This window comes from Chiloscyllium punctatum, chromosome 2 (assembly GCF_047496795.1).
Source record: "Chiloscyllium punctatum isolate Juve2018m chromosome 2, sChiPun1.3, whole genome shotgun sequence".
Classification (NCBI taxonomy): Eukaryota; Metazoa; Chordata; class Chondrichthyes; order Orectolobiformes; family Hemiscylliidae; genus Chiloscyllium; species Chiloscyllium punctatum.
In genome coordinates, this window is record NC_092740.1 from 83,638,202 (window position 1) to 83,662,242 (window position 24,041).

At 38.5% G+C, this 24,041-nt stretch overlaps 1 protein-coding gene across 1 annotated transcript in view; it reads right to left on the reverse strand.

Annotated features, from left to right (window-relative positions):
• LOC140492353 (uncharacterized) overlaps positions 1–22,607 on the reverse strand; it is a 46,057-nt gene extending 23,450 nt beyond the window's left edge. The window contains exons 1-5 of the mRNA XM_072591275.1: positions 22,494–22,607; positions 9,459–9,625; positions 8,506–8,639; positions 5,235–5,332; positions 1,885–1,986 (exon numbers count right to left, since the gene is read on the reverse strand). Of these exons, the coding sequence (XP_072447376.1) occupies positions 1,885–1,986; positions 5,235–5,332; positions 8,506–8,639; positions 9,459–9,625; positions 22,494–22,607 (615 nt within the window). The remainder of the gene's footprint in view (positions 1–1,884; positions 1,987–5,234; positions 5,333–8,505; positions 8,640–9,458; positions 9,626–22,493) is intronic.
• Between the last annotated feature and the right edge of the window lie 1,434 nt (positions 22,608–24,041).

Sequence of the window (24,041 nt, forward strand, 5' to 3'; positions counted from 1 at the left end):
GAGTGAAATGTATTCTCAATGTGAAAACATTTCTCATATGTGCAAGTCAGTAAGCAGTGGACACCTCTAACATTGGATGTCTGACTTCTTCCACAAGAACTGAAATTTCGACAGATGTCTTCAAGAGACAGATCTTGGATTGTACATTAAACGCCGAATATTTGCATGTTATTGATACAGGAAAGGCCACTTTCCGATGAAAATGTCAACTTTCTCTCTTTGCAGACTAGTGATGCTTAATTGCAGACTTCCTAAAAACATTTCTCCTGTTTACATTCTTTTATTTAAAGTTATTCATTAAATAACTTACTTGCTCTCACATACCCTTTTTAATCTCTTCATAAAACAAATTGCCTTCATTATGTTGAAATTGTGGTATGTAATATGTCACCCTACAGCCAGAATTTCTTGTGGGAGATGGATCTAATCTCACATCATGTTCCTGCTCCCTTTCTCCATCTCTGTCTCGAGACTGTTGGAATTTTGTTTGGCAGTTCAGGCCCTAAGTGATTTGGTGATGGACCTACATCCCTGAAGTAGGAATGGAAGTAAGTGATAGGTTCATAGGGCCACATTCATTTCCAAAAACACTCTTGGCTGTATTTTTCTGATGCAGTCAGCAGCTTCTCTATTCAGAGTTAAACTTTCTGACCAATTGAAACCCTAAATTACCCTTCAGACTGTCCCTGCATCCTTATCCACTATACATGTCATGAACACACTACATTATTACAGTCAGTAGCTGATAAAAAGCTGATAAAAAACTCCCCAATGAACAAACAGACTTCAGAACTACAGTTGCAACAGATATTCAGGCCAAATACAAAAACAGAAAGTGCGAATTTGAAACAATTAGACATTGTTATTATTCCAGGCTACTTTTTCACACATTAAAATTCTACCATTTTATTCTGAACAATTTTAATTCATCAGAAGACTTTTCCACATTTGCAGTGCTAATTATTTTATTTGACATCTGTATGTTTGTATAAGTAACAATCTGGCAAAAGTTTTTTCAGGGTTAGTTACATCTTTCAATCACAGCATTGTCATGATCCACCTTAAAAAAAGAGATTCAGTTCATGTTACAGCATTAAATGGTGAATGGTAAAAAAGTCAAAAGCATTTCACTTACTTTTTCAACACTTCCCATCTCCAATGCATGGTTTCCACTTCCACACAACTGGTATAAAAACCAACAGGTCACCTCCATGAACATTAAAAGAACTATCATATTAAAGCTTCCAATGAATCCACAATGCAAATAATTGCTTCACCAGTTGGGGTGAGTAGGTTTGGGGGATTGGCTTTCATTGGCACTTTGGAAAATATTCAAGGGCAGAACACAAAGTGGGGCATCTGGGTGTTCCATTGAGCAGCCAAACCTTTCAGGTCCTGATATCATTTGGTCCCAAATGAGAAATTAATGAAAACCTCTACTGTGGCATTAGGCTTTCTTAGGCTTGCATCATAAAATTACTAACCAAAGCATTTAAATGTGAAATTGAACATTACACCCTGTACTACTTTAGCAATTATGCACCAGAAGCATGTGTCCATTAGACAATTCTGCTTTTAATATTGTGCGTTGGGCATGAAAAGTACTTTTTGGAAATGTGCTGCAACTGGAAGGAAACTCTGCATTCTAACCCATGGATTAAGTCACAGTTAGTCAATTTAAAAGATTATTTACATTCAGTCCCACTTATAACATTGACTGAATGATATAAAATTGTCAACACATTGCAATCTGCTCAATCTCTGTTGTATTATGAGTGCTTTCATAAAACATCATTGAAAAATATGCATTGAGTATTCTGTTATGCATCAAAGATTAAAGTACAGATATCATCATTAAGCTCAAGTGAGAGAATGCTTACCAACCTCATCTTGTAGAGTCTGCAGCTTATTAGCACTGCTCATCCATCCTGCTGGTGTTGAATTTTGTTCCTCTAATGTCCTTCCATCCAAATTATCCTTCAACCTCTTAAGTTCAGTTAAAGAAAAGGAAAGAAATGGTGTTAATTTTTTATTATTTACGTTCCGATAGAAAATCTATGGGACTCCCTTTTATTTTAGTAGCCAGTCTTTTCTCATTTTTTATCTTTGTTTTTCTCATTTCCATTTTCATTTCCTACTGGATTCTTCTATATTCAGCCTGTTCTTGGTTGTATTGCTCACTTGACACAAGTTTTCTTCTTCATCTTCATTTCGAATCTGTTCGTGCATGCAGGGAGTTCTATATTTGTTTTCCATCCATTTCCATTTCTTGGGAATATACTTTGTGCATGCCCACATTATTCAGACACCATTTTGCCCATCAACTCCAGTTCAGCTAGGCCAGATTCTTTCTCAGCTACTGACGTTACCTTTCCTCTGCTAAATTACTCTTGATTTATTGTAATTATGTTTCATTTTTGGGTGTTGATTCACCACATGACCCCTTTCTCTGCTTCAATAATCTATGTTTCAAACATAGATCGATCCCTCAAAAATTAGAAAATATAGTAGAAAATGTTACTGTGGTCAGAGTTTTGCCAAGAGTTATTTTGCTTACTTTGATGAGGACATAAGTGAATAACCAGGAGAGACAAGACAGTGAATTGCAACCAGTGAAATAAAGCAAAATTGAATTTTAATTATCAAAACATTTTGAATTATGAACTTTATTCAATTGAACTGCTGGTTCCTATTACATTAAGCACTTACATAGTAGCATTCAATATATATATATTGTTTCTGTGTCAGGCAACAATAAGTTTTTGAACAATGGAACACAAGTTGACACATTCATTTCCATGTTCAGTATAAGTAGTTTAGTACTACTGTGAAGATATTCCATGATCTAATTTTTGTTTTCCAATGCCCTAAACTTTCTTTGCTTTAAATGTTTTATTTAGAGTCATACAGTCAGAGATGTACAGCATGGAAACAGACCCTTTGGTCCAACTTGTCCATGCCCACCAGATATCCTAACATAATCTAGTCCCATTTATCCAGCACTTGGCCCATATCCCTCTAAACCCTTCCTATTCATATACCCATCCAGACACCTTCCTCTGGCAGCTCATTCCATACTTGTACCACCCTCTGCGTGAAAAGGTTGCCCCTTAGGTCCCTTTTAAATTTTTCCCCTCTCACCCTAAATCTATGCATTTTAGTTCTGGACTCCCCTACCCCAGGGAAAAGACCTTGTCTAGTTACCTTATACCCCTCATCCCTCCATGATCCAGGGAAAACAACTCCAGCCTTTTCAACCTCTCCCTATAGTTCAAATCCTCCAACCCTGGCAATATCCTTGTAAACCTTTTATGAACCCTTTCAAGTTTCACAACATCCTTCCGATATGAAGGAGACCAGAACTGAACACAATAATACTCCAAAAGTGGCCTAACCAATGTCCTATATAGCTGCAACATGACCTCGTAATTCCTATACTCAAGCACTGATCAATAAAGGAAAGCATACCAAATGCTTTCTTCACTATGCTATCTACCTGCAACTCCACTTTTAAGGAACTATGAACCTGCAGTTCAAGGTCTCTTTTTTTCAGCAACACTCCTCAGGACCTTGCCAGTAAGTGTATAAGTCCTCACATTCATCTAAATTAAACTCCAAGTGCCACACCTCAGTCCATTGGCCAATTGTGCCTTCCTGATAAAAGTCACCAAAGTCTTACCAGACCACAGGGAAGCTGTCTCATTAGAGAGAGATGACTGATGGTAGTTTGTTCTGAGGGTCACTTGATAGGAGAGGATGAGAAGGAGAGTCCTTCATGGTAACTTCAGCCAGAGTGGGAATAGAACTCACTCTGTTGGGATCACTCTGCATCGCAAAGGGAGCAATTCTCCTCTTAATATGCCTCTATGGTATAGCTGTAGCATCCACATGAACTATATTACAGCAATGCTTTAATGTTTGTGTAACTGTAGCCAGAACGTAGTATCATCATCCAATCTTATGCCTGAGTGAATGACTGGAAAGACTTTTGGAGGTTGGAGTCTTGCTTTCAAGTTGGTCCCCAGATTTTGCATTCAAGTCATCTTCCAACTTTCGTTATTTCTTGTGAAATATGAATGCTGTGTCAATGAACTAAAAAAAGCCTATCTGAAGCCAATAAGTCAGTGCTTGTGAATTGTAGAAATAAAGATATAAGCTTTGTGCATGTGTTAGAAGGAATATACACAAATTGGAAACACCCTTGGACTGGTTACAAAAATAATTGGTGAGTCAACTTTCAGATGATATAGCTGGTAGTAAGTTCTGACTTGAGGAATGCAGGACACTTCTGTAGTTGCATACACACATTAGACAATTAAACATAGGACCTTGGGTAGTACTGTGGAACACAGATCGAGGGGCTCAGGTGCATAATTCTTTGATGTTTGTGTCACATAAACTCAGGGTGGTTAAGGCAGCATTTAGCAAGCTTGCCTTTATTGCTCAAATCTTTGAGTATACAAATTGGAACGGTATGTTGAGGTTGTACAAGATGTTGGTGAGGCATCTCTTGGAGTATTCTATCCAGTTCTGATTGTCCTATTATGGGAAGGATATTATTAAGATGGAGAGGGCTCAGAAGAGATTTATCAGGATGTTGCTGGTAACGGACGCTTTGAATTATGGGGAGACGCTGGATAGCTGGGACATTTTTTCACTGGAGTGTAGGAGTTAGAGAAGTGACCTTCTAGAGGCTTATAAAATCATGATAAGGTGGATGGCAGGTATCTTTTCCATAACATGGGAGATTTCAAGACTAGAGGGCATATTTTTAAAGAGAGAGAAAGAGTTTAAAAAGGTGCAATTTTTTTTAATGTAGAGAGTGGTTCGGGCATGGAATGAGCTGACAGTGGAAGTGATGAATGCAGAGGTACAGTTACAATGTTGAAAAGATGTTTCGATAAGTACATGAACAAATAATGTTTGGAGGGATTTGACCAAGTGCAGGGAGGTGGGATTAGTTTAGTTTGGGATTATGTTTGGCATGGATTAATTGGACTGAAGGGTCTGTTTCTGTGCTGTATGACTCTATGATTCTATAACTCTAAGATGAAGTGATGAAGTGAAACTTAAGCTGTACTTAAATATTTTGTTTATGAGGGGTACTTGACACTGAAGTAAGTTGAAATGTTCCATTTTCAAACCTAACAAATTTCACAAGGATCGACACAAACAAAAATCACTTTTCTAATAAAATGCTGCTTTCTTTAAGCAATAGTGTATTTTTTACTCACCTGTCCATGACTAATGTTGATATCAGCAGCAAACGGTTGTTTAATTTTCTCTCGACCCAAATCAAGCCCGAACTTTGGCTCTTGTATTTTTTGAGAACCTTTTAAACACATCATTTAAAAAAGAATTATTGAAATTGCTGTAACTTTATGAACATGACTTAATGTAATTAATAAAGATGGAGGGCTTCTATTGAGTTGAATGAAAAAATAGTAGTAACACTTCAGCATGAATTACCCAAGCTGAAAGCAAAACCCACCATTTTAAATGAATTCAAGCAAAAAAAAACATGCTTTTTCTCTGCATTGAAAGCCTGATTAGATTTTCTGCCAGAAAAATATGCATGTTAGGCACAGAGCAAAAGAAAGGCAACTAAAAGCCAATAAATATTGTATGTTATATTCAACACATGTTTGTTCTGCATTCTTACCATTCCAAAGCTTAGCTTTTGTTTTAAAATGTCAGGTCTCATTATTCACTGTTAGCCAACACAATGAGCTATATTTTCCTGTTCAAGTCATTAGCTTGGCTTTGGGCTGAGTTCAAGCTAATGAAGCTAGATGTAAGAGTTATGGGGCATCAAAGATATTTCTGGAGGAGGTCAAGTAAGAAATTGCCTCTGTGAGCATCATTTACAAAAGGACAGCTCACAGCTTGAGGACATGGGAATGCCAGACTGCTTGAAGTGAAAGATAATCCCACTGTGGATTCTATGTGATCATAAGGTGAATGGAAAAAGAGACTATGGTATAAGATGGAAGTATCATCTGCTCATGTGCCCTGCTGCCAGTTTCTCATCTCCAACACTGCCTGTGATAAGCAAACAATTTCATTCATATTGAGTTCACTGGCTAGGCCAGCATTTATTGCCTAAATTGACTGACTCTTAAGAAGGTATTGGTGAACTGTTAACTTGAAATTCTGCAGTCTGTTTGGGATAGGTACATTCAGTGTATGGTTCAGAAGGGAGCTCCAGGCTTTTGGCCTTGAGATAGTTAAGAAATAGTGATATCGTTTCAAGTCTGGATGGTGTAGGACTCTGAGGGGAACCTGGAAGTGGCGGTGTTCCAGTGAATCTGCTTCCCTTGACCTGAGAGGTAGTAGAGGTTGGGGGTTTGGAAGGTACTATTGAGTGAGGCTTAGAAAATTGCTGAAGTGCACCTTATATGTGGTACATGGCCACTGTGAACTGGTGTTGTGGGAATGAATTTGAAGATGGTGCAAGTAAGTTGCTGATCAAGGAGGCGAGGATGAACCTCAGCTTTTTCAGTGCTGTTGGAGGTACACTCATCCAGACAATACAGTGTAATCCATCACTTTCCTGAAATGAGTGTTGCAAAAAGTGGACTAACTTTGGGAAGTAAGGAGTAAGCTACTCACTACAGAATTCCATGCATTTGCCTTGCTACTGACATTTCATTTTTGGTCAAAGGCAGCTCCTGGGATACTGTAGTGAGGTATTCAGTGATGGGGAGATGGTTAGATTCTCTCTTGTTCAAGATGACCATTGGGCAAGATAAACAAAGCAAGTGAATACATTTTGATGATCAGAGGATCATTGACATGCATTTTCATTGGTTCCTTAACGAGGCAGGACAGGTAGGTAAAATGGCTAAGTAGGCATATGGGATATTTGTCTTTATCGGCTAAGGCATAGATTTTAAGAGCAGGGAGGTTACCCTGGAGCTGCATAAAAAGAGTTGGTTAGACAAAGACTAGAGAGCATTGTGTACAGTTCTGGAATCCACATGATAGGAAGGATGTGATTCAGCTGGAGAGGGTGCAGAGGAGATTAACCAGAATGTTTCCTGGACTGGAGAGTTTTAGTTATGAAAAGAGTTTGGACAGACTGGGATTGATTTCCTTGGAGCAGAGGAGACTGAAGGAACTATGACAGAGATGTATACAATTATGAGGGGCATAGAGAGGGTAGACAGGAAGACTTAGTGAAAGGATTGATGTCAGGATCTACAGATTATAGTGGAAGAATGAGTTATAGTCATAGAGGCACTGAATATGGCCGATACCAGTTCATCTAGTTTGAACCAGTCAAAAGCAGCCACCTATCTATTCTAATCTCATTTTCCAGAACTTGGCCAATAGCCTTGAATACCTTGACAATGTAAGTGCACATTTAAATAAGTCTTAAATGTTATGGGGGTTTCTGCAACTAATACCATTCTGGGCCACGAGTTTCAGATTCCCCACCATCCTCTGTGTGAAAATACATGCCCTCACATCCCTACCAAACTTCTTGTCCCTTCCCTTCAGAAGTGATCTTGTTGAAACATACAAACTACTTAAAGGGATAGATGGGTTGGATATGTGTAAGATGGTTCACTTGCTTGGTAAGTCTGGAACCAGGGGGGCAATTTAAAAATAAGGGAAGACCATTGATTTCCGATATGAGAAGAATTTGCACTCTCAGAGGGTTGTGAACCTTTCAAATTCTCTATCACAGGGCCCAATAGAAGCTCAGTCTTTGAGTATGTTTAAGGTAGAGATTGACAGATTTCTGATTATCAATGGAAAATGGGGTTATGGGGATGGGGTGGGTAAATGGCATTGATCAATCATGCTCGTTTTGAATGGTGGAGCATTTCCAAAAGACTACATGGTCTGCTGATGCTCCTAGGAAACAAATTTGCTGATTCCAGGGGTGAACTCAGTACAGAGTTCAGACTATCTAGTGGTCACTCCTTCCCAGTAACATCACGACAGATCTATCTACATCATCGATTAGTGAGCATGAAGTCATACAGGTTACTTCTTCAGGTTAGATCACCCCCTCTCAGTTTCAGTCTATTTCTAATCTTCAGAATTCAAATCAGCTTGGTCAATGTTGTATCTTTGAGTCACCTTTGGAGAGAACAGACTCATAGAAGGTTTTACCACAGATAAGAATGCTAGGATGCATCGATCCAGTAAATTTAGGAATAGTTTCTTTGGCAGGCGTAATGGAGGCTATTGCAGGAAAATCAGAAAGAAAAAGTTGGATGCTGTCATAAAGGGACAGTGGAATCTGTCTGGGTGGATGAAATAACAGAGCTGTACCTCTAGTTTTGAAAGAACACAAGAGAAACAATAGGAGGCATAAATGATTTGGACTAAATGGTCTGTTTCTGTGCTATACATCTCTATGACTCTAAGTGTAGAAAAAAATCTAAAAGGAGTTTAACAGTTTTAAAGTAATTATTCAGAGGGATTTAAAATGAATAGTACAATAGGTAATCTTGTTAAATAATTCTATTCATTCAAATGTAAGTATCTTACCTGCGATAATAAAGTTCAGTTGATCATTAATACATCCAGACCTGATTGTACTTAATACTTCCAGCAGAATTTCTGCTTCCCAAAGATCAACTTGGGCTTCTTCCAAACTCAGGAATTCCTCTGGAATCTGATCCCTGCAAAATATGTCAATTAGCTCTGAACCATTGACATCAACCGAATATGATCATAGAATTAAAGTGCATGGGGAAAAGCTAGTGAGAAATATTATATTTAACATGTTACTAAAGAAAAGAGAGAGCAAAGAGAGCACTGACAGTCTAGAAAGTGGAGTCTTAATAATAGAAAATAAGGAAGTGAAGATTAATTAAGTTGGTAGTTGGCATAATGGTAAGTGAGGGAGAAACCAGGAAAATCATTCTCATGAATAAAAAGACCTGCAGTGTGGTTCTTGGAGAACTTCTTAAAAAGCAGATAATGAGATAAGTGATGCATTAATTTCAAATTTCCAAAACTCCTTTGATTCAACGAGGGGCTGAGGAACAGTCACCAGACATGAAACATTAACGCTGATTACTCTTCACAAATGCTGCCAGACCTGCTGAGCTTTTCCAGCAAGTTCTGTTTTTGTTTCTGATTGACAGCATCCACAGTCCTTTCGCCTTCTATAGGTGAGTTACTTAACTTAGGTCAGAGTGAAAACGTAGGAAATTATATTAGAGATATTATGGCAGAGCATCTGGCTAAGTTGAAGGAGATCAGACAAGAGTCAACATGCATTTTGTGAAGGGAACAGACATAAAATTGGGAATTCTGGAAGGAATCCCAGACTTGGTGAACATCCAGGCCAATGTCTAACCTGTAATCCCCTGTGCTGTGTGAAAATGAAAAGGGTAAAATGAGCAGAAACTCCCTGAGCGATGGTATAACTTACAGGGTAGACAGAATGAACTAGACTTCATCTGAAGTACTTATTTTGTTAAAAGATGTTGTACCTAGTAAAATCTGTGGATTTTCCATCAGTTACCCTTTCAGCATTTATCATATCTTGTTGTATTTTGTCCAAAGACTCCTTGGCTTCTATTGTCTTTCGAAGACAGTCATTCAAAAGGTTGTCAATGAGTTGCTGTGCTTCTGGAACTTCATTGTGAATGAAATGAAGCTGGTGGAAAATAGAAATAAATTACTGGTTTTAAAGATGGAGTAACTGTGTTAAACAGAAAGGTGGATTTTTAACATAATATGCAAAATGCACATCTTCGTTCTCTACATTTTTTTTCTAGAACCATCCTTGAATACATTGCACTTGTACAGATCTATGGGAGATGTCATTGTATCCAGGTTACCCATCACTTTCTATTAACTTATCATACTTTATAATACTACAGCACTTAATTTAGCCATGAACTCTAACCCCAACAGCAGTCTCAGTAATAGTGAACTGAAATGTTATTGAGTACATGGGTGTGACAGTTCTGTATACAACAAACATTTCATACAATCGTAAGATGAGTGACTTCAGGTGAAACCGGAGGGATCACTTGTCATTCTGTTGTGTTCACTCAGTTGTGGACTTGACTGAGACAGGTATCTGCTTCCTGCTCGCAAATAAAAAAGGTACACATTCATCGTAATGTATTACTTGTTTTTTTTATCTCAGCAGGCTGAGCCTTCCCATCTTAATTTAGTGGATGTTCTTGTGTATGTATTCTGTTTCTCAAAACCAGAGTCAGCTCTGAGTACATTAATGTAGCTGTTGCTAATATATTATATGAAGTCAAATCGCTGGAAGGAAAAGTGGCCTCAAACATTTGAGAAACATTTGAAGCTTGCCAATTCATGCTCCTACATTTCAGTAAATGCATAAGTGATGTTCTCCATTAACTGGACAATAACATTCAAGCCAAAAGGATGTTCTGTTTACCACACAAATGAGAAATGTGGTTTTTGAGTTTTACGACTAATAGGATGTGAGGTATGGAGGCAATATGCAGTAATGACTGTCAGACCATATCAAGTAACAGTTCACAGCAGACAGCAGGCTGGTTGTGGGCAACCATCCCATCATTGCAAACAGAGAACATAGTGTCCAACATTAGATGTGATTCTGCCATTGAACAAATTCTAGTAAATAATCCCAGACTCTAAGAATTACACAGGAAATCAATTTAAGATTGTCATTCGGCCCAACAGTGTGGTTCATTTGCATGTGCAAGAAGCCAAATATATACTGTTATGAAGTTGAAAGTGTTTACTGTACCTTTAAGAGAGAGTAAATGCTGTTCTGCACTGAGAGCTTACAAGCACTTGTCATATGACTAGTTAGCAATCTCAAGAGTGTACTGGAAAATTGAAAATACGTAAGATTTGGCTGTGAAATGAATACCTGAGGTGGTTGCTGTTTTGACAACACTTTCAGAGTTAAAGAACAAATTAATATTATTTTCTTTAAGTAGTGGAATTTGGGAGTTCTACCAGGAGAGGTGAGTATTTCTGGGTGTTTAGTTTAATTAACATAAGGGTTCACCTCAATGTTGCAACAGTTTGGGGGCTCGGATCTGTGGTTTGGACAGAATCCAGTCTGAGATGTGGACAGATTTGAACAGATTTGGAGTATGAAAGATCCCAGCAGATTTAAAACTTGCTGATTAGTGTCCTAGATCTTTAAATAAAGCATGGGTGAAATAAGTTGTTTAATTTTGGTTACTCTTGGTTGGTTAAATTAAAAGTGTGAGAAATAGCTCTTAAGATTGCTAAAGAGGTTCTGGGGTTTGAAGATGATTCCCAAGAAAGGTTAGAACGACAGTGAAAGGCCATACTTTTAGAATTAGTAGCTAGGTTAGAATTAGATCTCACCATAGGCAAAAGGAAAGCTGAAATTGTAATGGAGTTAGTCAAACATTTAGATGTATCAGAAAAACAGATAAGTGCAGTAGAGTTAAATAAACTTAAATTGAAATTGAGGAAAATGGAGTAAGAAGATAAAGAAAGGGAAAAGAAGAGCCATGAGAGAAGAGAAAGAGAAAGAGAGAGAGAGAAAGAGATAGATACAGAGAGAGAGAGAGAGAGAGAGAGAGAGAGAGAGAGAGCGCGAGAGAGAGAGAAGCAAAAGAGAGAGAAGATAAGGAAAGAGAGAGAAGGTTCTTAGCTGAGCAAAGGGAGAGCGATAGACACAGAGAGAGACCACACAGAGAGAGAGAGACCACACAGAGAGAGAGAGAGAGAGAGAGACAGACAGACAGACAGAGGTACAGAGAGAGAGAGACAGACTCACAGAGAGAGAGAGAGACAGATTCACAGAGAGAGACAGATTCACAGAGAGAGAGAGAGAGAGAGATACAGAGAGAGAGAGAGAGATACAGAGAGAGAGGTACAGAGAAAGAGAGATAGATAGATAGATACAGAGAGAGAGATAGACAGATAGAGAGAGAGATAGATAGATACACAGAGAGAGGGAGAGATAGGTACAGAGAGAGAGATACAGAGAGAGAGATAGATATAGAGAGAGAGAGTGATACAGAGAGAGAGAGAGTGATACAGAGAGAGAGAGTGATACAGAGAGAGAGTGATACAGAGAGAGCGATACAAAGAGAGCGCGATAGATAGATAGAGAGAGATACAGAGAGAGACAGATAGATACAGAGAGATAGATACACAGAGAGAGAGAGAGATATAGATACAGAGAGACATAGAGAGAGAGCGATAGATACAGAGAGAGATAGAGATACAGAGAAAGAGATACAGAGAGAGATAGATACACAGAGAGAGCGAGATTGATAAAGAGAGAGAGAAATAGATACAGAGAGAGAGATAGATAGAGAGAGAGAGAGATAGATACAGAGAGAGAGACAGAGCCAGAGAGAGAGAGAGAGAGATACAGAGAGAGAGAGATAGATACAGAGAGAGAGAGATAGATACAGAGAGAGAGACAGAGCCAGAGAGAGAGAGAGAGATACAGAGAGAGATACAAAGAGAGAGAGAGAGCCAGAGGGAGAGAGAGAGAGAGAGAGAGAGATACAGAGAGACAGAGATAGATACAGAGAGAGAGATAGATAGAGAGATACAGAGAGAGAGATAGATAGAGAGATAGACAGATAGAGAGATACACAGAGAGAGAGATACAGTGAGAGAGAGATAGAGAGAGAGAGAGATAGAAAGAGAGAAATAAATAGAGAGATACAGAGAGATAGATAGAGAGATACAGAGAGATAGAGAGATACAGAGAGAGATACAGAGAGAGAGACAGATACATACATAGAGAGAGAGATACAGAGAGAGAGTGATAGATACAGAGAGAGACATAGATACAGAGAGAGAGTGATAGATACAGAGAGAGACATAGATACAGAGAGAGAGAGAGATACAGAGAGAGAGGGAGATACACAGAGAGAGAGAGATACAGAGAGAGAGGTACCGAGAGAGAAATACCGAGAGAGAGAGATACCGAGAGAGAGAGATACCGAGAGAGAGAGAGATACAGATAGATACAGAGTGAGAATAGATACAGAGTGAGAGAGAGATACAGAGTGAGAGATAGATACAGAGAGAGAGATACAGAGAGAGAGAGATAGATACACAGAGAGAGATAGATACAGAGAGAGATAGAGAGATACAGAGAGAGATAGAGAGATACAGAGAGAGATAGAGAGATACAGAGAGAGATAGAGAGATACAGAGAGAGAGAGAGATACAGAGAGAGATAGAGAGATACAGAGAGAGATAGAGAGATACAGAGAGAGAGAGAGAGAGATACAGAGAGAGAGAGAGATTGATAGATACAGAGAGAGAGAGATAGAGAGATACAAAGAGAGATAGATATGGAGAGAGAGATAGATAGATAGATACAGAGAGAGATAGATACAGAAAGAGAGAGATACAGAGTGAGAGAGAGATACAGAGAGAGAGATAGATACAGAGAGAGATTCAGACAGAAAGTGATACAGAGAGAGATAGATAGATACAGCGAGAGAGAAATAGATACAGAGAGAGAAAGATGGATAGAGAGAGAGATAGATAGATGGATAGAGAGAGATACAGAGAGAGAGAGAGTTACAGAGAGAGAGAGAGAGTCCACACCCACACAGAATTTGAACTTCAGAACTTGCAATTTAGTCAGCAATTTCAAGTTAACAGGATGGAGATCAAGACAGAAGGTAGTGATGTATACAAATATGTTAAAATATTGCCACATTTTGATGAGAAAGATGTGAAGCTTTCTTTATTTCATTTGAAAAATTGGCTAGGCAGATGGAGTGGTCAGAGAACTTGTGGGTAATTCTTAGTTCAGACTAAGCTGTTAGGCAGAGCTAGTGAGGTATTTGCAGCACTGTCAGATGAGGGGTCAAGAGATTATGCAGAGGTTAAACAGGCTATTTTAAGTGTTTATGAATTGTTAACAGAAGAATATAGACAACAGTTCAGAAACAAAGGAGGAATTAGGTCAGACTTATGTTGAGTTTGAAAGAATTAAACATTGTAATTTTGATAGATGGGTGTGGGCTTTAAAAATAGAAAAGACCTTTGAGGCTCTATGAGAGATTATTCTGCTGGAGGAATTTAAAAACTCACTTCCAGAGATGATAAGAATGCATGTGGATGAACAGAATGTTCAAGAAGTGAGAAGAATGGTAGAGATGGCAGATGAATATGCATTGGTGCATAAGACAAAATTTAGTTTCCAGGAAGAATTTCATCCTGTGAAGGATAGACATTTGGAGAAGGGGAGATCCTACACTACAAAACAAAGATTACAGCACACTAGTAATAGTTCACCACAGGTTAAAAAAGAAACCCAAGAGGATGGAAAGGAGGTGAAAGGTCTCAGGTATTCCACTGTGGTAAAGTGGGACACATAAAGTTACAGTGCAGGTCATTAAAGAAAGGTGCTGTAGAAAAAGATGTGGTAAAAGCAGCTAAGCCAATAGCATTAGTGAAGATACTAAAGGAGACCCCAAGAAAAGTTGAGGAGCTGCAGGAGAGTGCACATCCTAGGCCGGGACTGGGTATGGAGTTAGTGCCTGATCGCTATCAAGAGTTTGCCTCTGTGGGTAAAGTTTACTTTAGAAGAACAGGGGTACAAGGGAAAGAAGTTATAATTTTGAGAGATACAGGATTTAATTAGTCTCCAACAGTAAGAGATAAATGTATTTGCACTCTTTCTGACATGTTACCTGAGAGAGTGGTAATTTGTGGAATAGGTGGATAGAAATTTAAAGTTCCCATATGTAAGATCAAGGTGGAGTGGCAACAGTAACAGTGGGAGTAGCAGGATCCAAGGTGGGAGTGACACCCCTTGTGGAGAAGCCAAAGGAAGCGTAAGGGAACTGAAGAGTTAAAAGAAAAATACCCTGGAATTTTTCCAGATTTGTAGTAACAAGATTCAACTATCATAAGTCGCAGCATGAAGCAAAAACTAAAGAGAAAGATGAAGGAGTTGAAGTTCAATTAGCGGATGCCCTGTTTGATGTAACGATGCAGGAAAACCCTGAACAGACAGACGATCAGGCAGAAGTGTTTAGTCCTGAAAGGCTAATGGACTTAAAACAGAAAGATGAGACAATGAAAGATATATAGATAGATGCATACCAGAAAAGGAATCAGAATGTATTCCTGAGGGTTATTATCTTAAAGATAGAATGCTAGGATGAAAATGGAGACCACAGCAGATTAGTGCAGAGGAGAAATGGGCAGAAGTGCACCAGATTGTGTTGCTGGTAGCACATGAATTACCAGTAGGAGGTCACCTCGGTGTGAGGAAGATTCAGGCTAAGATCCAAAAGCATTTCTATTGGTCTGGACTGCACAAAGATGTGGTTAACTTTTGCTGCATGTGTTATACATGTCAAATGATAGGTATGCCACGGGCGGTATTAAAACCAACACCGGGCAGCATGGTGGCTCAGTGGTTAGCACTGCTGCCTCACAGCACCAGGGACCTGGCTTCCATTCCAGCCTCGGGTGACTGTCTGTGTGGAGTTTGTACATTCTCCCCGTGTCTGCGTGGGTTTGCTCCAGTTTCCTGCAACAGTCCAAAGATGTGCATGTCAGGTGAATTGACCATTCTAAATTATTCATAGTGTTATGTGCATTAGTCAGAGGGAAATAGGTCTAGGTGGGTTACTCTTCAGAGGGTCGGTGGTACTTGTTGGGCTGAAGGGTCTGTTTCCACACTGTAGGAAATCTAATCAAAAAAACCTTTGTTGCCAATTCCCGCATTCGAAGAACCTTTGATGTGGGTTATGATTGATTGTGTAGGTCGCCTCCCGAAAACTAAAAGTGGGAAGCAGTACTTATTAACCATAATGGATGTGTCTACCAGATTTCTCAAGGCAATTCCATTACGGAGTATTAAGACCAAAAGGGTGGTAGAGGAGTTAGAAGCTGTCTTTACGCAGTATGCGCTACCAAGAGAGATTCAGTCAGACCAAGGTTCAAATTTTACTGCTAGGCTGTTTAAGGAAGTCATGGAAAGCTTACGCATACAGCACGTTAAATCAAGTGCATACCATTTGGAATTCCAGGGAGCTTTGGAAAGGTGGCATCAGACACTGAAGACCATGTTAAGAGTGCACTGTCAGGATTACCCGAATGATTAGGATAAAGGTATCACATTCGTATTGTTTGTCATTAGAGATGCCCAAAATGAATCAACTCAGTTTGCTCCCTTTGAGTTAATATTCAGACATGAAGTGAGAGGGTTTTTGAAATTGATTAAAGAGAAATGATAGGGCCAAAGTTGGCAATCTCACACTTGGATTATGTATCTGAGGTGAGGGAGAGATTAAATTGGGTAGGTGAGTTAGCTAAACAGCACCTGAAGAGGGCACAGCATAGAATGAAGCAGGTGGCAGATAAAAACTCAGGCGAAATATCTGGTAAAGATGCCAGATAGAAAATCTATATGGAGCATGTCACGCGAATATGTTGAAACTATTATAATAGAGATAACCACGTGTTAGTTATTGCCCCGCAGAGTGAGGAATCAAATCTAGATGTCATGGAGTTTGATGTGCCTCAAAATATGTTAAATAATGAGGAAGTCCTTGAGGAGTGGGATAGGTTAGTGACTTATCTGTCTCAGGAGCAAAGAATACAGTTGAAAGGTTTGTTGCAGAAGTGTGAGGGCAGATATAGGAATAAGATAGGGATAATACTATTAATACTAATACTATTGTGCATGAAGTGGAAATAGGGAGTGCTGTTCTGATAAAACAACACACTTACAGACGTAATCCTTTCCAAGCCACAGATGTCCAGAAGGAAGTGGATGCATTGCTCAATGAAGACATCATTGAACAGAGTCAAAGTGAGTGGAATTCACCAATCGTGTTTTTAACCAAACCTGACGGGACTCAATGATTTTGTGTGGGCTATCGGAAGGTCAACACTATAACAAAATCGAACTCATACCCAATACCAAGATCGGAGGACTGTATAGAGAAAGTTGGACAAGCCAGTTACATCAAAGTTGGACTTACTGTGTGGTTATTGGAAGGTACCTTTATCAGAGAAAACAAAAGAAGTTTCTGTGCTTGTAATCCCACATGGGCTATATCAATTCAAAGTGATGCCTTTTGGAATGAAGAACACAACAGCCACATTCCAAAGACTCATGAACAGAGTTGTGGCTGGATTAACAAATTGTGCAGTTTATCTGGACGATGAAATTGTTACGACATGGGGTAAACCCTCCTGCATAATTTAAAACCAGCAACACAGAAGAGATTCATCCTGTGCAGTAATCTGTAAAAATTCGAGTGGCCAAGAACTATTTCAAGTAAAAATGAACTACTTTATTTCTTAAAGTACAACAGAGAATAATTAACTAACAACTATTTACAATCCTTCCTCTAACCTATCATTTACCTTCCCTTCTATATACTAGTCCAATAAAACTCCCAATTAAGATTTACTGAAAATTCACATTTTAAAACTAGCCAGTGGTCGAATCTTCTCTTTATCTTTGGTAGATGTGCTCCCCAGGTCAGTGTTGAGGTTTTTCTCTGTGCAAACTGCTTCTCTAGACAGGTATCTCTCAGAGTTCTGATGAGCAGTCTACATCTGTTGGTCTGGTGGCAGTTCTCCTCCCAACTGTTCAATTTCCCTGCTCTTGTACCCCAAAGCATCGGATTGTGTCATTGGCTTTTAAGATTGTCAATATACTCAATTCAAACTTGATTGGAATTTGGTATTTTTTGGGGTATAATATAAACTGATTGGCCTAATTCAAATCTGTTTTGTTGTTTCCAGGCAACAAACGACCGCAGTAGCTGGGGCACATTGTACATTGTGTCTTATTGCGAACCATTGGTGCTGTTACTGCTAGCTTTTACTCTATTAAAGGTACAGTACACACATCTTCATAACATAGCGATCTTTAGAGAGTCATGGAAAGATCACATGGTACCATTGGCAGAACTCTAAACAATTATGAGAAGCAAAACTGGTAATAAACATAAAGAAAACAGAATTCGTTCTTGGGACATAACATCGGTCATGGAAGATTGACCCAAGGAATGCCACAATGAAGGCCATCGAGGAATTTCCATGACCAACCTTGATGAAACAGGTGCTTGGATTTTTGGGATTAAACGGATTCTACCGGAAGTTTGGTCCGACCTTCAGCAGTGTGGTGGCACCGCTAACAGATTTCCTAAAGAAGAACACAAAATTTCGGTGGACAAAACAACAGCAGGAGGTATTTGAGAATTTAAAAGCAGTATTAACCACCGCACAGTTTTAGCTCCACCAATTTTTTTGAAACACTTCAAAGTTGTAATCGATGCTAGCGATAATGGAGTTGGAGCTATACTACTACAAGAAGATGATGATTGAATTGAATGGCCAATTGGCTACATTTCAAAGAAATTCAACACCATTGAAAAAGAATTTTTGAGTTTGGTACTGACCTTACAACATTTTAATGCTTATGTGATAAACAATGTGTCGGAGACAGTTATGTACAAGGACCACAATCTTCTTACATTCTTGAAACGATTTAGAGAGAAAAATATGGGACTATTTCATTGGAGTCTTATGTTACAGACTTTTCATTTTCAAATTGTACATGTTGTGGGTTGTAAGAATGTGATAGCAGATGTATTATCGAGGATTTAAAGGAAAAAGTATAGATAAGTTTGGACAGTTTCCAATATGGAAACATATATGGTTGTGCAAAAATTAATATGAATTAGAGTAATGACTTTTGTATTTCATTGTAATGAGATTAAGAATTAGAAATTAAAATGAAGCCATCTTTTCATTATGATGTTTCATTTTTTTCTTTGGGGAAAGTGTTATGAAGTTGAAGGTGAGTACTGTACCTTTAAGAAAGTGAGTGCTGTTCTGCATTGAAAGCTTACAAGTACTTGTCATGTGACTATCTAGCAGTCTGGAAAATTGAAAATACGTAACATTTGGTTGTGAAATGGATACCTGAAGGGGGGGGGGGTTGCTGTTTTGACAATTATTCCAATTTAATCAATCAGTTTAATTTATACCTCAGGATACTAAAACCCAATCAAGTTTGAATTAATTGTCTTGCCAAACTCTAACCAATGAGACAATCTGATGTTGGAGTGTAAAAAAGGCTAGCATTTTGAAAGTCAGAGAGTAACTGCCATTGAGAAAGACCAAAGACATTGAAACACTCTCTATTAAAGGTACCTTCTCATATGAAACATATTCACAGTAAAAGAAAGACGATGACCCAGGGAGATCTTCAGACGGAAGAAGAAAGACACTGAAGATGACAGCAGCTGTATGGTTTTGAAATTAAATTGATGTGATTTTAATAACCATTTTGTTGGAATAGTATGATGTTATAGATTTGGTGGCAGATAATTTTCAGTTAAGAGAAATAGGGGCTTAGAGTTGTAAATAGTTGTTTTGTTTAATATTCAGTTTTAGAATTAAAGAATAAATTGATATTATTTTCTTTAGTGGAATATGGGAGTTCTCTGTCACTCATATTTTAACAGATTATGAGACGAGGTGAGCTTTTCCGGGCATTTAGTTTAATTAACATAAGAGTTCACCGCCATGTCATAACAATACACTGATAATGTCCTGTTCTTTGTGGGTAAAAAGAATATGTCCACACATTGCACCTCTAAAAAATGAAGGGAATATGGAGAGACCCAATCCCTACTGCACTTGCATGGCAATGCTCTAATCAGTCAGAGGTGACTTGTTTGCTTTCAATCAAATTAGTCACTTAACACTGACACTTACAGTTCCTGCTGCACCATCATTGCTAATCATAGTCCAACCAATCAGTGCTCTCTTCTCAGGTTGTACAAATTGTTTTCACTCTGAATTTTTAGTTCGTGTTTCAGTCCTGATGAGAGCAAGATGGAAAGCTTTGAATTTGTGTCATTTTTTAAAGTTTTCTATGTTTTCAAGGCAGCTATAAGAAACTGTTTTCAAAAGGTGTCCAGTTTTAAAGACTCAGATAATGTTCAACTATTAAGGAAACTAATATAATTCCATTTTACTCTGGTAATGACTTCTGGGGAAGCTGCAAAACAATGAAACATATATACTGTTCATTCATGAATCATTTTTAAGTGGTTTAAATCTGTGAATGCATTAATAGAGTATTTTTCAGGGCATTTACCCTAATGACAGGCAGCCACGGCTGTCTCAAAAAGACAATCTACTGTGGAATCTACTGATGGCCAAATCATAGACATTCAAATGGAACTTAGGAAATGCACCAGAATTGGCCGGAGCCAAGGACACTAGTATTGGGAAATGCAGGATATGATGTAAAAACAGATTTTGCTTTGATTATATTGCAAAACATGAACGGAATTGTGACTTGTTTGGTTAGATTACAAATTATCTAATAGAGTTATGTCTTTTGGCAGTGATTTCTCATATGTTGATATATTCAATTATAAATGGTGCTTTCTGGAAAAAATAATCAATGGGAGTGATGGTGGGACATAAGCTGAGAGAAATAATAGATTAGTTAAGAGAAAAGATGGAGGGGATTGCTACTTATCTCCTCCCTTTCTCTTCACTGAATATTATCTGCCACCAACTCTATAACAACATACTGTTCCAATAAAACGGTTATTAAAATCACATCAATTTAATTTCAAAAACCATACAGCAGCTGTCATCTTCGGTGTCTTTCTTCTTCTGGCTGAAGATTTCCCTGGGTCATCGTCTTTCTTTTACTGTGAATATGTTTCATATGAAATTAATAATTTCAGAGCAGTCGATATTTTTATGTGCTGCTCAATTCCACTTTCCATTAACTTCAATGAGGTGAAAGCCAAGCAGTCAAACTGATTCTGTTGGTTTCTACTGTCAGGTAGCATAGGTTACCTGCAGAGCCTAAAGTAAAACTCATCTCAGTTTTATTGCAATGTGCTTTTGCCTGTAAACCCACTGCAGTCTCCTTTAGAATGGATCTCCAATATTTACAATATAATTTGCTATTGTCGCATTCTCCATCAGAATTATTACCTCCAATACTTCATATCACTTATTAGCAACATGTCCATTTCTGTACTTTGACAACTCTGGTTTTGAGAATCAGAATATAAACTCAAGAACAGCCACTCACCTGTGTGATGAGAGGGATCAGCCTGCTAAGTTTAAAAAATCAAACTAACTACTCTGCGATGAGCGTTTACCTTTTTATTTGTGAGCAAGAAGCAGGTACGTGTCTCAGTTGAGTCCACAATTGAGTGAACACAGTGGAATGATAAGTGATCCCTCAGGCGTTCCCTCTGTTTTGGAGAATGGAATTGTGGAGACTACAATGGGCAATGATCTATGGAGCATCTGCTATCCTATTTAGGCAGCTAAGCCACCTCAGTATATATAATAAACCATGGATGTGGCTTAGTGCTTGCTGTTTGTTATGAAAATTAATGAGGTACATGTGAATGTGGAAGCTATCATTAGTAAGTTTGCAGATGCGTGAAAGTTGATAGTGTTGTTGATACCAAGGGAAATGGTTCCAGGCTACAGTCTGATATTGATCAACTGGTAAACGGAGCAGAGCAATGATAGATGGAATTTAATCCTGATAACTGTGAGATGATACATTTTGGGAGATCCAATAAGGGAAGAATTGACAATGAATAACAGGTCCCTGAAGTGTACTGAGGAACGAAAGAACCATAGATATACAAATCCATAGATCCATGAAGGTGTCAGCACAAGTAGACGGGTGGTGAAGAAAGAAACGGATGTTTGTAGTCATTAGCTAAAGTGTAGAACATTGGAGCAAGGAACTTTTTTTATAACTTTATAAAACATCAATTAGGCCACAGATATGAAACCTTGAGCTGTACTGATCTATTGGACGGATGTGATTGCACTAGAGAGAGTGTAATGGAGATTCACCAAGATGTTGTCTGGGTTGAAAATTCCCAGTTATGGGAGACACAGGTCAGGCTGGGTTAGTATTCCTTGGAGCAGATGAGGTTGGCAGGGGGTGAGGGGATGTGATCTGTTTGAGGTATACAAAATTATGGTAGATTGAGAGAATCTTTTCCCCATGACTGACATATCTAATGAGAAATTTCTAGCTGGGCATTAGCAAGGAAACACTTATTTTATCATCTCCAGAACTGTTAAAACAAAGCTACATGGGAGGGTGAGCTGTGAGGGGAATGCTGAGATACTTCATTGTGATTTGGATGAATTAAGTGAGCTCTTGCTAGGCAGGGCTTCCACCTCCATCTTGATCCCAATAGCAAGGGGCCTCCCTGTGCTGGCCTGTAGCTTGGGAAGCTTTACTGAAAGGAGGCCTCTCTCCAATTCTCCACCTGGCAGATGAGACTTCCAATATACCACTCATAGGCTGAGAAGCTAGAATTATGAAATTGAATGATCGATGGACCTGAAGATCCAGCTGCTGTGGATTGGGCAGGAATACCATTGAAGAGAGGCAAAAAAAAAGATGAAACCTGCGTACCGTATACTGAATTCCAGCCCAAATTCCTAATTTGTTCACATACTTGCCTGGGATGGAAATTCCATAAGACCTAATCCATGTCAGGACTAACATGGCTGTGGAAATGAATGCCAAAGTAAAGTGGATCCCCAGAACCAAAACAGAATATGCCAGCATTTTCATTTTGCCAAGTGACAGGAGATATACCAAACCGCTGACTAGCCATTATTAATCCACTAAAGACAGTGATACCATAGCAAGTCATTCAGGTACGTAGCATTTACTCAAGAGTGTGAATTTGTTTCCAACACTCACCCCCCCATCAAACTTCAATAATCACAGTGAAATTCACCCATTATAGCATGATCTTCCACCAAGAATATGTAGAAAAGAGAAAAAAGATATCAGGCACATGAGACTGCTGCACAGAAGAGCTCAACTTCATAATGTGTCTGCTATGCTATAGATATATCAAAAGGTGAACATACTTTCTCCTAGAAGATACCAGACAAGCCCAAGTGAGGACTGCAGATGCTGGAGATCAGAGCTGAAAATGTGTTGCTGGAAAAGCGCAGCAGGTCAGGCAGCATCCAAGGAGCAGGAGAATCGACATTTCGGGCATGAGCCCTTCTTCAGGAATCCTGAAGAAGGGCTCATGCCCGAAACGTCGATTCTCCTGCTCCTTAGATGCTGCCTGACCTGCTGTGCTTTTCCAGCAACACATTTCTACTCAAGAAAGAGTCAAGATCCAGAGGGCATAGTTTTGAAATGTTTTGCAAAAGAAGCAAATGCAAAATGAGAAAAAAAACATTTTCACACAGCGAGTATTTAAAGGTCTAGAATGCACTGCTCAGAAACACAGTGGCAAAAGGTTCAATCAAAGCATTGGAGTGGGCTTGGATGTTTATTTAATTAGAAACAAAATGCACAGATATCGGGTAAACACAAGAGATTGAGACTAAATTAAAATGATTAAAGATCCAGTGCATATATGATGGGCTGAACAGCCCCTTTCTGCATGGTAACATGTCAACATGTCTTTGGAGTATCAATTGAATTAGTTACTGAATTGAAAATGAAATTTTCTAAATTTCTGACTTAAACACAATAACGATAACAAGCAATTGAGTCAAGCTGGCAGAACCATTAGGAATTGGTAGAACTGAACAATCAGTGCACAAAAAAATCATCTCTATTACATAGTACAGTCAAATTTTTATTAAATTATTAAAAACTCACTTTTTCTAGAATTCGTTTTAGTAGAACTACTCTTGATGTATCAAACGGGGCAACTTGTGATTTGCTCCATGTTCCAAAATCATTTTCTAGCTCATTATTATTTCTTAAAAGCTCAATGATTTCAGCTTCTCTTTTGCTCAATGTCTGTTTTAGTTTTTCCAATCTTATCCGAGCTGCTTCGATTTTGATCTCATTAGTCCCTTCTAGATTGGTCGATGTCATATGAACGTTTTGCTGGACATTTTCCTCAGCAGACTGTAATACATTATCAAATAGCATATCAAGTTTATAGCATCATATATACAGATAGATGACAGCTTTATTTAAAAATCTAATATTAACTTTTTTTTAAAAAATGAAGAATTATAAAGGCAAATGAAGGGCAAAAGGTAGTGGAGTGGGACTTAACTGAATTGGTCTT